Genomic DNA, 15,747 nt, shown 5'->3' with positions numbered 1-15,747 from the left:
GGTTTCATGGATTATTCATGCTGTTTCAATTATTTTATTATTACCTGCTGGTGAGATAATTGACTAAGAATCATTCGAGTTTCTCGGTCGTACCGGGCATGGGTGATCCAGTCGTCTGATTCTCCTCCATTCGCTATGCAGAGCTGCATGCTTTAGGCGTGACCGAAACATGATCGTGGGTTCGGATCCTGGTTTGTAATGGTATGTGTTTCTGGGTTTGTCAGCACCATACATGCACCTGTGCTCGTACTCTCCTCAGTGGCAAACGGCTAAGCCCTGCATAACTGCATACCTGCATACCTGCATACCCCCGGGCTTACGTTTCACGTCAAGCCGAAACGCTGTGAAATAGATGAAAAAAACGCCAATCGCAGTTTAATCCCACACTACCACCTCAGTCACTCCCACCTCAGTCACTCAGTCACTCAGTCACTCAGTCACTCACTCACTCACTCACTCACTCACTCACTCACTCACTCACTCAATCACTCACTCACTCACCCACTCACTCACCTGATTCCACTGTGCAGGCTACTCTGTACATAATTTTCTGTACAGAGCTACTGTGTGTACCTAATCCATTATAAGATACTTTGTCGGTCCGCACACATGGCGATTTATACGGGAAAACATTGACGTCAACCGTCTTTATGACGTCCAAGCACCCATTAGGCCACGTTTCTCCTGGCGGGTCACATGTGTTGACTATTCACTGATCTTGTGTTGTTTACTGATTTCACTATTAAGTTCTGTACGCACCGACTTCTGGGTTAACGCTCGCGTTTCAATAAGGAAATCAACACATAGCAGCATCTTGATAGTTTGTCTCTTGTGGGCTGTACCAGGCAAACATAGAGCAGTTTGCATATCAACTGTGTGAACACACGATGCATCACTATTGATGGATTTTCTATAAATCAGAAACAGAAACATTTATTCCCAGACTAATACACGAGTATACATATAGTCATGGGAAACGGAAATAAAATGACATTGGTCATAAATATCACATGATCAGTCTCTTAATATATCCCCGTAGTGATTCCGGGTAAGAATAGTTGCCCAACACCAACGCGTGTCGTAAAATGTGCCTCCTTGAGGATTCCGGGTTAGAATAGTTGCCAAGCAGCCAACGCGTGTCGTAAAAGGTGGCCCCTTGAGGATTCCGGGTTAGAATAGGTGCCAAGCAACCAACGTTTGTCGTAAAGTGTGCCCCCTTGAGTATTCCGGGTTAGAATAGTTGCCCAGCAACCAACGCTTGTCGTAAAATGTGCCCCCTTGAGTATTCCGGGTTAGAACGCGTGTCGTAAAATGTGCCCCCTTGAGGCTTCCGGGTTAGAATAGGTGCCAAGCAACCAACGCTTGTCGTAAAATGTGGCCCCTTGAGTATTCCGGGTTAGAATAGTTGCCCAGCAACCAACGCTTGTCGTAAAATGTGGCCCCTTGAGTATTCCGGGTTAGAATAGTTGCCCAGCAACCAACGCTTGTCGTAAAATGTGGCCCCTTGAGTATTCCGGGTTAGAATAGGTGCCCAGCAACCAACGCTTGTCGTAAAATGTGCCCCCTTAAGTATTCCGGGATAGAACGCGTGTCGTAAAATGTGCCTCCTTGAGGATTCCGGGTTAGAATAGTTGCCCAACAACCAAAGCGTGTCGTAAAATGTGCCCCCTTGAGGATTCCGGGTTAGAATAGTTGCCCAGCAACCAAAGCGTGTCGTAAAATGTGCCCCCTTGAGTATTCCGGGTTAGAACGCGTGTCGTAAAATGTGCCTCCTTGAGGATTCCGGGTTAGAATAGTTGCCCAGCAACCAACGCTTGTCGTAAAATGTGCCCCCTTGAGTATTCCGGGTTAGAACGCGTGTCGTAAAATGTGCCTCCGTGAGGATTCCGGGTTAGAATAGGTGCCCAGCAACCAAAGCATGTCGTAAAATGTGGCCCCTTGAGTATTCCGGGTTAGAATAGGTGCCCAGCAACCAACGCGTGTCGTAAAATGTGCCCCCTTGAGGATTCCGGGTTAGAATAGGTGCCAAGCAAACAACGCTTGTCGTAAAATGTTGCCCCTTGAGTATTCCGGGTTAGAATAGTTGCCCAGCAACCAAAGCGTGTCGTAAAATGTGCCCCCTTGAGTATTCCGGGTTAGAATAGGTGCCCAGCAATCAAAGCATGTAGTAAAATGTGCCCCCTTGAGTATTCCGGGTTAGAATAGTTGCCCAGCAACCAAAGCCTTTTCGTACAATGTGCCCCCTTGAAGATTTCAGGTTAGAATAGTTGCCCAGCAACCGAAGCGTGTCGTAAAATTTGCCCCCTTGAAGATTTCGGGTTAGAATAGGTGCCCAGCAACCAAAGCGTGTTGTAAAATGTGCCCCCTTGAAGATTTCAGGTTAGAATAGTTGCCCAGCAACCGAAGCGTGTCGTAAAATGTGCCCCCTTGAAGATTTCGGGTTAGAATAAGTGCCCAGCAACCAAAGCGTGTTGTTAAATGTGCCCCCTTGAGTATTCCGGGTAAGATTAGGTGCCCAACAACCAACGCGTGTTGAAACAGCTCCCTCTGGCGGTCAATGATTGGAAGAAGGTGAGGTTGAAGAATGTAGCGATTAGCTGTCAAATTTCCCTGAACCATCACCAAGTCAGATCTCCTGGCGTGGGATTTGCCTCCCACACTGTGACACTACCACCACCGAATTTGTCGAATTCACGTAACCACAATGTGGGACAGAACGCTCATTTCGACGACGATAACCACGTTGTCTTCCATCTCGCCGATGACGAAGAAATCGTGATTTATCGTTAAACCACACTCGTCTCCAGTTTCTCAAATTCCAAGTCTGTAAGGTATGGCACCAACGCAAGCGTCGCTGTCGATGGACTTGTTGCAAAATAGGGACGATGACTGGTCTTCTGGGTAGGATTCCAGCCTCGCGAAGAGGGTTCCTGACAGTCTGGTCCGATATCCTCCTCAAACCAGGGATGCGGCCTGCAGTCTCCGTAGCTTTGGCATCGCGATGACGTAGGTGGAACTGTCGAATGTTGCGATCCTGTGCGGGGGTGGTAACCCTTGGTCGGCCGGCTCTCGCACGGTCTGCAGTGGAATTGAAATGTGTGTATCGGTCCTAAAGGCGGCAAATGGTGCTGTGGTGGACGTTGAAGTGGCGTGCAATAGAAGACTGCGATTCCCCTCTTTGGATACGTCCTATGGCGATGTTCCGATCGGCAGCGCTGAGGCTCGGCATTTTCAAACTTTAAAAATGTTGACAATTGAATGACACATTATTGACTCATGCTTGCCTGTTAATAGCCACTACCACGAGTTACGAATGCCATAACTTGCACGTGCATTTTGTTTTACTGTATTTCATGAAATTTTTGGACAAGTGTGAAAACAATACCGTTTAAGACATTGCAAATCGACAATGGCTGCGTTTTGACGTACCGTTTGTCGAATATCAGGCCACCAACAATTTCCAATAACATATGTCCAATTTATATACCGTATTTTTGTGTAGTGTAGAAATAAATAGGAATACAGAAAAGCATGCATTCCACGCAAAAGTTGACTTTTATGCAAGCCCCATGCATTTCACTTCCCAAGAATGGGTATAAAAACATGTGCGTTAACGGGATTCCATATGCCTTGTTAAGCATCGTGCTGACAGCAACCACTCAAAAAAAATTTACGCAAATATTCAACATTATGAAATGCCACGCCTATCCGAAAATGAGCGTCTGCGAGCCATTGGTATGCTTGAAGCAGGATCGATTCAACGTGATTTTGTAAGACAATTTAACGTCCACAGAAACATCATTTGGTCTTTATTGCAACGTTGGCAACAGACGAATGCAGAAAGAGGCCACGCGTAACCAATAATCGACAAGACAACTGGATTCGAACAACACACATACGAAATCAATTCCAGCCAGCAACAGTGACTGCAAGAAGCATCCCTTGCCTTCGACGAATATCTCCACAAACCGTACGTCGTCGCCTCAGATGTGCAGAGATTGTCGCCAGAAGACCCGCCAGACGTCCCATTTTGACAGGAAACAACCGTCAAGCACAGTGCTGCAGACAGCGTCTGCGCTGGACGACCATGCACTGGGGACAAGTTCTATTCACTGACGAGTCTCGCTTTCACCTCAGCCACAGCGATGGACGGATTCAAGTGTACCGACGTCGAGGTGAATGTTACGTCAATCATTGTGTCATGGAAGAAGATCGGTTCGGGGGCGGCAGCGTTATGGTATGGAGTAGGATTACAGCAAGACAGAGGACCCGTTTGATAGTGGTAGAGGGAAATCTCAATGGACAGCGCTACCGCGACGAGATCATCGGCCCTGTTGTTCAACCGTTTTTGCGTCGTCACGGCCCAGGCATTACCTTTAACATGACAACGCCCGGGCTCCAATCACCCGACTTGTTCAGGATTCTCTTCAACAAAACAACGTGAATGTCATCCTCTGGCCGGCTCGCTCCCCTGATCTCTCACAAATCGAGCACATGTGGGATGAGATGCATCGGCGCCTTCGACGTCAACCACGTGTACCACAGACACTCCAGGAACTTCGAAACATGCTCCAGCAGATATGGACAGATATCCCACAGGACTTTGTGCGACGCCTTGTCCATTCCATGAGACGAAGATGTGTTGCTTGCATCGCAACCAGAGGTGGGCATACACGTAAATTGACATTTTGGCATGATCATGTGTTTTTTTATGAAATCAGGCATTTTCTGAAGTCAGTATGGCAAATTAAACCATTTGAACACTTACAGGAGTCTTTTATCTGTTGCAAACCGAAATTGTTTCAGATTTGGTAAAAAACATAACTTTGCATTAAATCTTATTCAATGTCACAGGAACTTTTGTTGTTCAGTATATGAGCAGTGGTAACAACTCACAGTGACCTAGTTTCAATGAGTAGCATAAGCCATATTTTCATTGTTACATATAAGTCTGCCTAGTGCCACCATAAGTGGTTCTCCCGTCTGGCCCGACCCAAGCTGAGTCGACGGACGGGTCCGACGGACGCTGAGTCGCGCCGGTAGCTGACGGTCCCGCGTCTGTGCCAAGCCGTGTCGAGCCGGCGAAACCAGTCTTCGTCCGAGCAGGCGCATCCGTGGTTTGGGGTTATGCGAAAAGCCAATGTTTTCCCATGTACACCTTTTTGTTTCTTTTGTATCACTTCCATTAATCGTTAAGAACCATCTTGGTACATGAGTTGTACAACAACAAAAACTACAGTAATATATCTAGATGTACAGCTAGATAGCATACATGGTAGAATACGTCACAGTATAGCATTCAAATGGCTGAGGAACTTTGACAGTCTTTTTAAAGTACATATTTTACCATTTGTGAACAGTTTACGACATTTAATCATGTTTAGCCAGTGTGTGTAGTATTCATTGACACATTCAGTGTGTAATGTTAAAGATGAATTACACCTGAATAAATAGTGGAACTCGTCGCCAATTTTGTAATTTGTATTTACAAGTTCCTAAAACAGTAAAGGTTTAGAAATATGATCAGGGAGAAGTAAATATTAGCCTGGGATAAATATGACCAAGTATGTTGCGTTTCAACGTAAATGATGAAATCTTATTAGGATTAGGTAATACTTACTTACACCAGTATGGTGTGGCACGTTTAGCAATGTTAATGCTTAGTGGTACTCTACCCAATTCGCCAATTCTACATTGAGGCTTTTTTGTCTGAGTGTGTGTGTGTATATTTGTATGTATGAATACTAGTATGTACATAAATAACTAGTAGGCATTCAACAGCCACTACATTTCCACGTGTGCACAGTCTGGCTTTAAAGCTTCAATAAAAACACAAATTTTGGCTAGCTCAACCAGTTTATTTTACGAGTACTGGAAGCGAAACACACCAACCCAAGTCCCGCGCCAAATGTCACCTGCTCGAAAACATCCGTGCATGGTCATGGTCACACTCAGGATTAGTCATCCTGTTCAAAAAGACAACACTAAATATTGGAAAAACGTGGTCACCTTTAATTTATACAATAGATGTTCATTTGAAAACATCAACAAATCTCACACAAGTTCATCCAATCACAGGTGCCACATCTCTCAATCTACATTCAATCTTCCTCTGCGAAAGCTGCTGTCTGAACGACTGATTCTGATTTGGTGTGGTAGCAGTAGAAATCCTGTAGGCTGGCGCCAGCACTCTCAGAGTTGCAGAGTAATTCTTTCTGAAACCAGTTTAGACTTCAGATAATATAATATCCATTTACGACAATGAAAGTAGTGAATATATTGTCAACAAAAGAAGTACAAACGTTACCAAAGCGTCTTACAAGTGGTCGTGGAAGCGGTTTGTAGTTTATTTGGTAGCTAAGGCTTACCCTTCTTATGAATTGACTTATTTGCACCCCATTTAACCATTCTTCTGGTGTCTTACCAGTATGAAATATTATACTGAACAATTTCATCTGTACAGTCATCTTTTCGCCTGATAATGCCGTCGCGCAGTCAATTTTTAACTCACTCACTTTTTGCCTGACCCAAGCCAAGCCGGCGAGGTCTGTCTCTGTCCGACCAGCGTTCTACCATCTGGCCCGACCCAAGCTGAGTCGACGGACACTGAGTCGGGGACGGAACGGTAGCTGGTCCCGCGTCTGCCCCAAGCCAAGTCGAGCCGGCGAAACCAGTCTTCGTCCGAGCAGGCCAATATTTTCCCATGTACACCTTTTTTCTCTTTTTTTCACTTCCATTACTCGATAAGAACCATCTCAGAACATGGTTATACAAAAACACAAACTACAGTAATAGATCTAGATGTACAGCTAGATAGCATACATGGTAGAATACGTCACAGTATAGCACTCAAATGTTTGAGGAACTTTGACATTTAAGTACTTTTTTTACCAGTTGTGACGTGAACAGTTTACGACATTTAATCATGTTTGGCCAGTGTGTGTAGTATTCATTGACACATTCAGTGCTTAATGTTAAAGATGAATTACAGCTGAATAAATAGTGGAACTCGTCCCCAAAATATTGAGATTTCGAAAATGTCATATGTCCAATAAGTCAGCAGTAAGTGTGATGATGCCTTCTGGGCAAATATGTCCTGGCTAGCTACGGCGTGTTAACACAAATGATTGAGCAAATTACTTGTGTTAGAGCAGCTTGGAATGTTATTTCAGTTGTAGAAGTCCAAATTAACGACTGTCGTAGACGTTACCACTTTTTAAAAATTCACTATCAGCGGATCTTCGCACGATTAGGGGCGAAAAATCAAATATTTAAAGAATCCGGAAATAATAAGTTATATAGTGAGATCAATGTGTACAAAGTGGAACTAAAAAGAAACTAAGTATCTGCTTAAGAACATTACAATGTGACATTTGATGCTGGAAGAACATTCTGTTGACAAATGTACATTGTTGTTTGCAGGTGCCCTGGGCAAACAAAATATTGACGAGCTTGATAAGAACAAGGATGGCAACATTGACCAATCAGAAGCTGAGGAATTGATGGAATGACGAGCAGTCGAGGATCTACTTTCACTTGCTGATGAAAATGGTAAAACACACTTACATTTCATTAAATGACAATGTACACCTTTATACACGTGATTTTGATGTTTCACTAAACACTGGCATTACTTAAGTGTTCTTGTCATTTATTGTGAAAATGTATATTCCTCTCGCTTCACGAATAAAGTCTGACTGACAACTTCAACAATTTCAGGTGATTCGAACGTGAGTGTGGAAGAGTTCTCGAGGAGCATCCATGACTTCATGGCCATAGATTCAGGTAATATAACATAACAAGTAGAATAGTTTGTTTGTATCTGGACCCGAAAATCCAATGATTGACATCATGAGCATCGATCCAAGTAATTGGGATACGATGACATGCATCAACCAAGTCAGCGAGCCTGACCACCCGATCCCGTCTGTCGCCTCTTCAGACAAGCATGGGTTGCTGAAGATCAATTCTAACCCAGAATCTCCAAGGGACAGTAGAATAGTAGTGGTATTTGTAGAAAATATCAAACACCGACATGAAATGTTCTGATTCGAGCGAATGATTTAGGTTGAGGTATGAGGCCATTTTAACAGCATTTCAGCTTTATTACGCTCTTGGAAAAAACACAAAGACTTGAATGTCTTTAACGTGTATAACTTCGTTAAAGCCCTGAGGAAGTGGTACAGCGAGGACAGACCGAGGATCATAATCAGGAGGAATCGGAAACCGAGACCAGCTGATCCTGGATCTTTGAACCACTGGGCCACCCCAGACCCTGATTATTGATTTGAAGGACGACAAACATAGTTGACACACGTGTATTATTTTATACTGTCAATTGTTTCCTTTCAGACCCACTGTTGCAAAAACAACTTGCAGAAGAGTTTGCTGATGCATTTGAGGATGATGCGGAATAAAGCGCCCGATCAACATCTTTATGAAATGATTTCAATAAAAAGATTCTTGCAAACGTAAACTGTCTCCTGTGCTGTTGATTATCAATTAAACTATATTAGGCACTAGAGGTACACCCAATAATCGTTTCAGAATCCGCTGGACGATTTTCCTAGAAACATCAAGGAGATTTGCAGGAGAACCTTGAGCCGTTTTGAATAGAATGGGCAACAATTGTGCTCCCCTCTTGCGGATCTGTTTTTTATGCATATGAATCGGAATTTCTGCTCGGATTGGTATATCAAAACAAGGTACTTTGACCAAAAAGTTTCAGGTATATCGATGATCTGATATCGTTCAATAAGAATCAAATAGCCAATTCCTTTACACTGATCTACCCACCTGAACTAGAAATAAAAGAGACCAGTACGAGTAGAGAGGCATAGCCAGTTACAGTTACAATCGAGTCTGTGAATTCTATATATCTATTGACATAGCCCGGTATCATTAGCATGTGACATAATAATAAATAACAATTTGCACAGTTTTCGAAGGTCTGTCACATCATTTAATTGACACTTTAAAGAAATTCGGGTTGGTGACAAAATATTTTTACATGTACCTATTTCTTTCATTTGTTTGTTATACATCAGAAAATGTAATGAAATTCGTCACCGATTTAGCTTGGACAAGTATGACAAAATGTTTGGTTGTGGGGACTATTTTCCCAGCGACCAGTTTTTAATATTGTATTTTATGGATTGAGGTTTTATATTATAACAATATGGTTTTATTCTTTGTGCCGAGTTTAGGCTGTGGCCATGAAATATTCCAATGTGATTTCACACAAAGGTAGGTGACACCACTAGAGGAAGATATTTGTTTTATCATATATTTCAGAAACTCGTATATTAACTGCATCTTTAAATCATCTGAGTGAAATAATATTTTAGGATTGCCAGATATTGATAGTCCAAGATTATCCAGAAATATTTTAATAATCTGGAGCTATTTCAAGTGGTTATCTCCCCTGTGTATTCCACTGTTAGTCGTCAGAACATTAGTTTCGTGGGGAATCCGTGTTAGTATAGGTCACTGCAACCTATATGCTGGTCATTAGAAGTAATAAAGTGATCAGGTGGTCAGTACTCCCCGACAGCGTGGGTCGTTGATGCATGTCATCGTATTCCAATTGTATGGCTCGATGATCATTATGTCAATTGCTTGATTGTCTGGTCCAGACTCGATTGTTTACAGACCGCCGTCATATATCTGGAATATTGCTGAATGCGGCGTTTAACAACAGACAAACAAACTAAACCAGAATACGTGTGTTTGTTTTATAGTTGCATCCCACTCACCATGAGATACCATGATGATGTTTACATATTTCACATGATACTGGCCCCTAGCTGCCCAGAAAAACAGCAAGTAGTAGTGGTAGTAGTAGTTGTTGTTGTTGTAGTGTAAGTAGTAGTAGTAGTTGTAGTAGTAGTGTTTGAGGTACGAACTACTGTTGCCATCGGACATTGCTGGTGTGACAGGGGGCCAACACCATTAGTAGGATCTGCTACTTCACCCCAGGAATCTAGTCATCTCGTTGTGAACGTGTGAAAATATCATTAGATATCACAATGTTCCATTACACAGCGCAAAATTCTATCATGCTTATCACATTACATCAAAATATGGCACTGACATCCATCTCTCCCAACTGTTACAAGTCACGATGCTAGAGATGCACAACGGATCCACCAATCACATGGCGTTCTACTGAGATATTATCTTGTTGTTTTGGAGTCTGTTTTCCTGTTTCTTTTAACAAGTCTACATTGTAAATCTAAATAAATGTAAGAAATATATGTGTGTTTGTCTCTGTGTGTGTGTGCGTGCGTGCGTGCGCGCGTGCGTGCGTGTTTTGTGTGTGTGTGTGTGTATGTGTGTGTATGTGTGTGTGTGTGTGTGCTGGTACAAGTGTATGCTGGTTTTTTAAGCAAGAGTCCTCCAGGACACCATGTTGTATGACACTGTTTACCACACTCAGACACAGTATAATGGCCATCTGCCAACCAGTCCTTCAGTGTTTGGGGTATTAGTTTCCGTAGTAGTGGTAGTGGTTGTCATACGTTACTATCGCATGTAACGTTCTCGTTGTGAACGTGTTAAAATTTCATTAGATCCATTACAAAGCACAAACTTCTATCATGCTTATCGCATTACATCAAATGCGTATGGATCACGATGTCAATCGCTGGATTGTCTGGTCCAGACTCGATTATTTACAGACAGCCGTCATATAGCTGGAATGTTGCTGAATGCGACGTTTAACAACAGACAAACAAACTAAACCAGAAAACGTGTGTTTGTTTTATAGTTGCATCCCACTCACCATGAGATACCATGTTGATGTTTACATATTTCACATGATACTGGCCCCAAGCTGCCCAGAAAAACGTTTTCTGGTTTAGTTTGTGTGTCTGTTGTTAATCGCCGCATTCGGCAACATTCCAGCTAAATGACGGCTGTCTGTAATTGAGTCTGGACCAGACAATCCAGCAATTGACATCATGAGCATCGAGCCATACCATTGGAAGACGATGACATGCATCAACTAAGGCAGCCAGCCTGACCCAATCCCGTCAGTCGCATCTTATGACAAGCATAGTCCCCTTTTACGGCAAGCACGGTTGCTGAAGCTATATTCTAACCCGGATTTACTGGTTTAGACATGATTATTTACAACTCGTGGTGTCACCTACCTTTGAGTGTAATCACATTGTAATATTTCATGGCCACAGACTAAACTTGGCACAGAGAATAAAACCATATTGTTATAATATAAAACCTCAATCCATAAAATACCATATGAAAATTTTTCATACTTCTACAAGCAAACTCGGTGACGAATTTCATTACATTTTCTGGTGTAAAAAAAAATAAAAATGAAAGAAATAGGTTCATGAAAAAATATTTTTCACCAATCCGAATTTCTTTAAAGTGTCAATTAAATGATGTGACAGACCCTCGAAGACTGTGCAAATTGTTATTTATTATTATGTCACATGCTAATGATACCGGGCTATGTCAATAGATATATAGAATTCACAGACTCGATTGCAACTGTAACTGGCTATGCCTCTCTACTCGTACTGGTCTCCCTTATTTCTAGTTCAGGTGGGTAGATCAGTGTAAAGGAATTGGCTATTTGATTCTTATTGAACGATATCAGATCATCGATATACCTGAAACTTCTTAGCGAAATTACTTTGTTTTGAATTTGCCAATCAGGGCATTTGCATAAAGAAACAGATCCGCAAGAAGAGGAGCACAATTGTTGCCCATTCTATTTAACACGACTCAAGGTTCTCCTGCAAATCTCCTTGATGTTTCTAGAAGGAACATCGACCAGCGGATTCTGAAACGATTATTGGGTGTACCTCTAGTGCCTAATAGAGTTTAATTGATAATCAACAGCACAGGAGACGGTTTACGTTTGCAAGAATCTTTTTATTGAAATCATTTCATAAAGATGTTGATCGGGCGCTTTATTCCGCATCATCCTCAAATGCATCAGCAAACTCTTCTGCAAGTTGTTTTTGCAACAGTGGGTCTGAAAGGAAACAATTGACAGTATAAAATAATACACGTGTGTCAACTATGTTTGTCGTCCTTCAAATCAATAATCAGGGTCTGGGGTGGCCCAGTGGTTCAAAGATCCAGGATCAGCTGGTCTCGGTATCCGATTCTTCCTGATTATGATCCTCGGTCTGTCATCACTGTACCACTTCCTCAGGGCTTTAACGAAGTTATACACGTTAAAGACATTCAAGTCTTTGTGGTTTTTTCCAAGAGCGTAATAAAGCTGAAATGCTGTTAAAATGGCCTCATACCTCAACCTAAATCATTCGCTCGAATCAGAACATTTCATGTCTGTGTTTGATATTTTCTACAAATACCACTACTATTCTACTGTCCCTTGAAGATTCTGGGTTAGAATTGATCTTCAGCAACCCATGCTTGTGTGAGAGGCGACAGACGGGATCGGTAGGTCAGGCTCGCTGACTTGGTTGATGCATGTCATCGTATTCCAATTACTTGGATCGATGCTCATGATGTCAATCATTGGATTTTCGGGTCCAGATACAAACAAACTATTCTACTTGTTATGTTATATTACCTGAATCTATGGTCATGAAGTCATGGATGCTCCTCGAGAACTCTTCCACACTCACGTTCGAATCACCTGAAATTGTTGAAGTTGTCAGTCAGACTTTATTCGTGAAGCGAGAGGAATATACATTTTCACAATAAATGACAGGAACACTTAAGTAATGCTAGTGTTTAGTGAAACATCAAAATCAAGTGTATAAAGGTGTACATTGTCATTAAATGAATAGCAAAGCGTGTTTTACCATTTTCATCAGCAAGTGAAAGAAGATCCTCGGCTGCCCGTCTTTCCATCAGTTCCTCAGCTTCTGATTGGTCAATATTGCCATCCTTGTTCTTATCAAGCTCGTCAGTGTTTCGTTTGCCCAGGGCACCTGCAAACAACAATGTACATTTGTCAACAGAATGTCCTTCCAGCATCAAATGTCATATTGTAATGTTCATAAACACACACTTAGTGTCTTTTTAGTTCCACTTTGTACACATTGATCTAACATGATAACTTATTATTTAAATATTTGATTTTTCGCCCCTAATCGTGCGAAGATCCGCTGAAAGTGAATTTTAAAAAGTGGTAACGTCTACGACAGACGTTCATTTGGACTTCTACAACTGAAATAACATTCCAGGCTGCTCTAACACAAGTAATTTACTCAATCATTTGTGTTAACACGCCGTAACTAGGACATATTTGCCCAGAAGACATCACACTTACTGCTGACTTATTGGACATATGACATTTTCGAAATCTAAATATTGTATTAGGTGTGTTATTCTCAAAGCGTCAGGTATATATCGAGATATATTTGACATTTTTACACCATTCCTCTGTTGACAATATTTAGGGTTAGGGTTAGAGTTAGGCTAAATGCACATTGATGTCCCATCAGCTGTATTAAATACAATCTTTAATATGTTGCACATTCGTAACTTGCCACCCAACTCTGTCGCACGGGCGAGACAAAATCTCTAAGTCTCCAACTGTAATCTTGTATAGGGCAAGCAATGTCTATTTCTTGTTTTACGGATATTGTGTGAAAACTCAGGGTGGACAGGTTGGAATGAAAGAAAGTAAAGAAGGAACAGTATGGGTGGTCTTCAATTGCTTCTTCGTTTTAGCAACGCAAGTTCCTTTTGGCGGAAAATGTCAATAACACTCTTCATTTTTTTCCAGTTGCCGTTTTAATTATGGTGGACGAAATCCGTAAACCCATTTTTTTCTAAAGTTACCCTAAACGTAATTGTACATCTAACCCGTTTGGGAGAGTTTATTCCTGTTCTTACCGATTGCTGGGTTGATGATGTGTTTGTATCTCCTGTAAACCCGGTACACCCGAATTGCGCCGTTAATTATTCGCCTGCCCCTGAACCAACTTCTTCTTCTCCTTCCCCAGGCGTCCGACTCCGGGATCACTACCAGGGCCACGAGCAGGAGGACAAGGAACAGACGCATCCTGATGAACTGATACTATCTGCGTGACATTAACATAATTCTGGCTGTTACCAATGCAATCACCAGCGGAACAAAATACTGGCAATCGGTTTTTTTCCTTGTATTTTAAAAGATAATACAGCATATTATATCACACCTTTTAACAAAATATTCCTTGCCTTCAATTTACTTTGAATTTCTCATGAAACTTGTGATTAATGAGCACTTCAAACATCCATAAATAAGAAAATAAAGCAACAAAACACTTTCCATATTCATAAGGAATCTCTGACAAAAACAGAGTTGGTTGTAAGATTCCGACTATCTCATAAGCATGTGTTTATATACCAGGTGAGCGTATCCAGCCCCACCAGCAAGTCAGTTGTTCACCAATAAAACACGGGAATAAATGGTAAAAGTCAAAATAAAGAATTGCATCAGTTTTGTCTCTGATACTGATTCGTCAAACTCCAGAGATTAAGTATACTCGATTATGTGATAAAACAGATTCCATTGGACTTAAAAGGCAAAATAGTGGTGATAATTACATGAATGCATAACTGAAAGTCAGTGTTGACACCTGGTGTTGGCGAAAAGTGTAAGCATGTTCTGCTCTAGCGGAGGCACCCGTCATTCATACAATTTGCATAAGAAAGTAAGCAGTTGTTGCCTGTCGCCGCACAGCAGTATTGTTGCCATGCGACGGGAGCTTATGAACAAACACGACAGTCAAGTGATAGGCCAGAACATCGAGTGACGCGATGTCACATTTACTGATTTGCTTAAAGAAAAATTATATATTAATTTAGAATTTCTTAGGCTGTGTTCAAGAACAGAGATTTTCCATTATTAGAAATAAAACATTTAAAGGTTACTTACCCGAATCAGACAGATGAAGCAGCTGCTTTAGCTTGGATAAATGCGCTGCTTATATTTATATAGATTTACAATGAAGACTTGTTAAAAGCAACAGGAAAACACACTCCAAAACAACAAGATAACATCTCAGTAGAACGCCATGTGATTGGTGGATTCGTTGTGCACCTCTAGCATCGTGACTTGTAACAGTTGGGAGAGATGGATGTCAGTGCCAGATTTTGATGTAATGCGATAAGCATAATAGAATTTTGCGCTGTCTAATGGAACTAATGATATTTTAACACGTTCACAACGAGATGACTAGATTCCTGGGGTGAAGTGGCAGATCCTACTGATGATGATGGCCCTCTGTCACACTAGCAATGTCCGATGGCAACAGTAGTTCGTACCCTTACTATCGAATAAATACAATATTAAAGAAAAGAAGGAGACAGTCGGAAGAATCTTAATATTTCCAAAATTGAAAGAAATATTAGTTTCTAGTCATAGTTGTATGATAAAAAGGGGACACATTACATCCGATAGCAACGTATGACAACCACTACTACGGAAACTAATACCTCAAACAGTACAACTACTACTACTACTACTACTACCAACTACTACTAACTACTAACTACTAACTACTAACTACTACTAACTACTACTAACTACTACTACTTACTACTACTAACTACTACTACTAACTACTACTAACTACTACTACTAACTACTACTACTACTACTAACTACTACTAACTACTACTACCAACTACTACCAACTACTACTAACTACTGCTACTAACTACTACTAACTACTGCTACTAACTACTACTACTAACTACTACTACTAACTACTACTACTAATTACTACTACTAACTACTACTACTAACTA

General features: G+C 41.5%; 1 protein-coding gene and 1 long non-coding RNA gene across 2 annotated transcripts; one reads left to right on the top strand and one right to left on the bottom strand.

The window, feature by feature from the left end:
• The first annotated feature begins 7,507 nt into the window (after nucleotides 1-7,507).
• LOC124119452 lies at nucleotides 7,508-8,476 on the top strand. The gene is made up of 3 exons (XR_006858651.1): nucleotides 7,508-7,551; nucleotides 7,720-7,785; nucleotides 8,353-8,476. It is a non-coding gene; the product is annotated as an uncharacterized LOC124119452 (long non-coding RNA).
• A 3,404-nt stretch (nucleotides 8,477-11,880) lies between these two features.
• LOC124122590 lies at nucleotides 11,881-15,009 on the bottom strand. Its single transcript, XM_046485664.2, has 5 exons — nucleotides 14,873-15,009; nucleotides 13,846-14,033; nucleotides 12,807-12,935; nucleotides 12,572-12,637; nucleotides 11,881-12,004 (listed from the first exon to the last, which is right to left on the bottom strand). The coding sequence occupies exons 2-5, from the start codon at nucleotides 14,012-14,014 to the stop codon at nucleotides 11,940-11,942; spliced, it is 429 nt and encodes a 142-aa protein (XP_046341620.2). The 5' UTR covers nucleotides 14,015-14,033; nucleotides 14,873-15,009; the 3' UTR covers nucleotides 11,881-11,939.
• Nucleotides 15,010-15,747: the final 738 nt, after the last annotated feature.

Source organism: Haliotis rufescens, unplaced genomic scaffold (assembly GCF_023055435.1).
Source record: "Haliotis rufescens isolate VD_foot unplaced genomic scaffold, xgHalRufe1.0.p SCAF_71, whole genome shotgun sequence".
Lineage (NCBI taxonomy): Eukaryota > Metazoa > Mollusca > Gastropoda > Lepetellida > Haliotidae > Haliotis > Haliotis rufescens.
Note: the sequence above shows the minus strand (reverse complement) of the source record. Positions and strands in the feature narration are given on the sequence as shown.

Coding starts and splice junctions, on each gene's coding strand:
- LOC124122590 (XM_046485664.2), bottom strand. CDS start 14,014: ATGCGTCTGTTCCTTGTCCTCCTGCTCGTGGCCCTGGTAGTGATCCCG. Junction 12,638..12,806: donor TTCACTTGCTGATGAAAATG/GTAAAACACGCT, acceptor CAACAATTTCAG/GTGATTCGAACGTGAGTGTG. Junction 12,005..12,571: donor CTTCATGACCATAGATTCAG/GTAATATAACAT, acceptor GTTTCCTTTCAG/ACCCACTGTTGCAAAAACAA.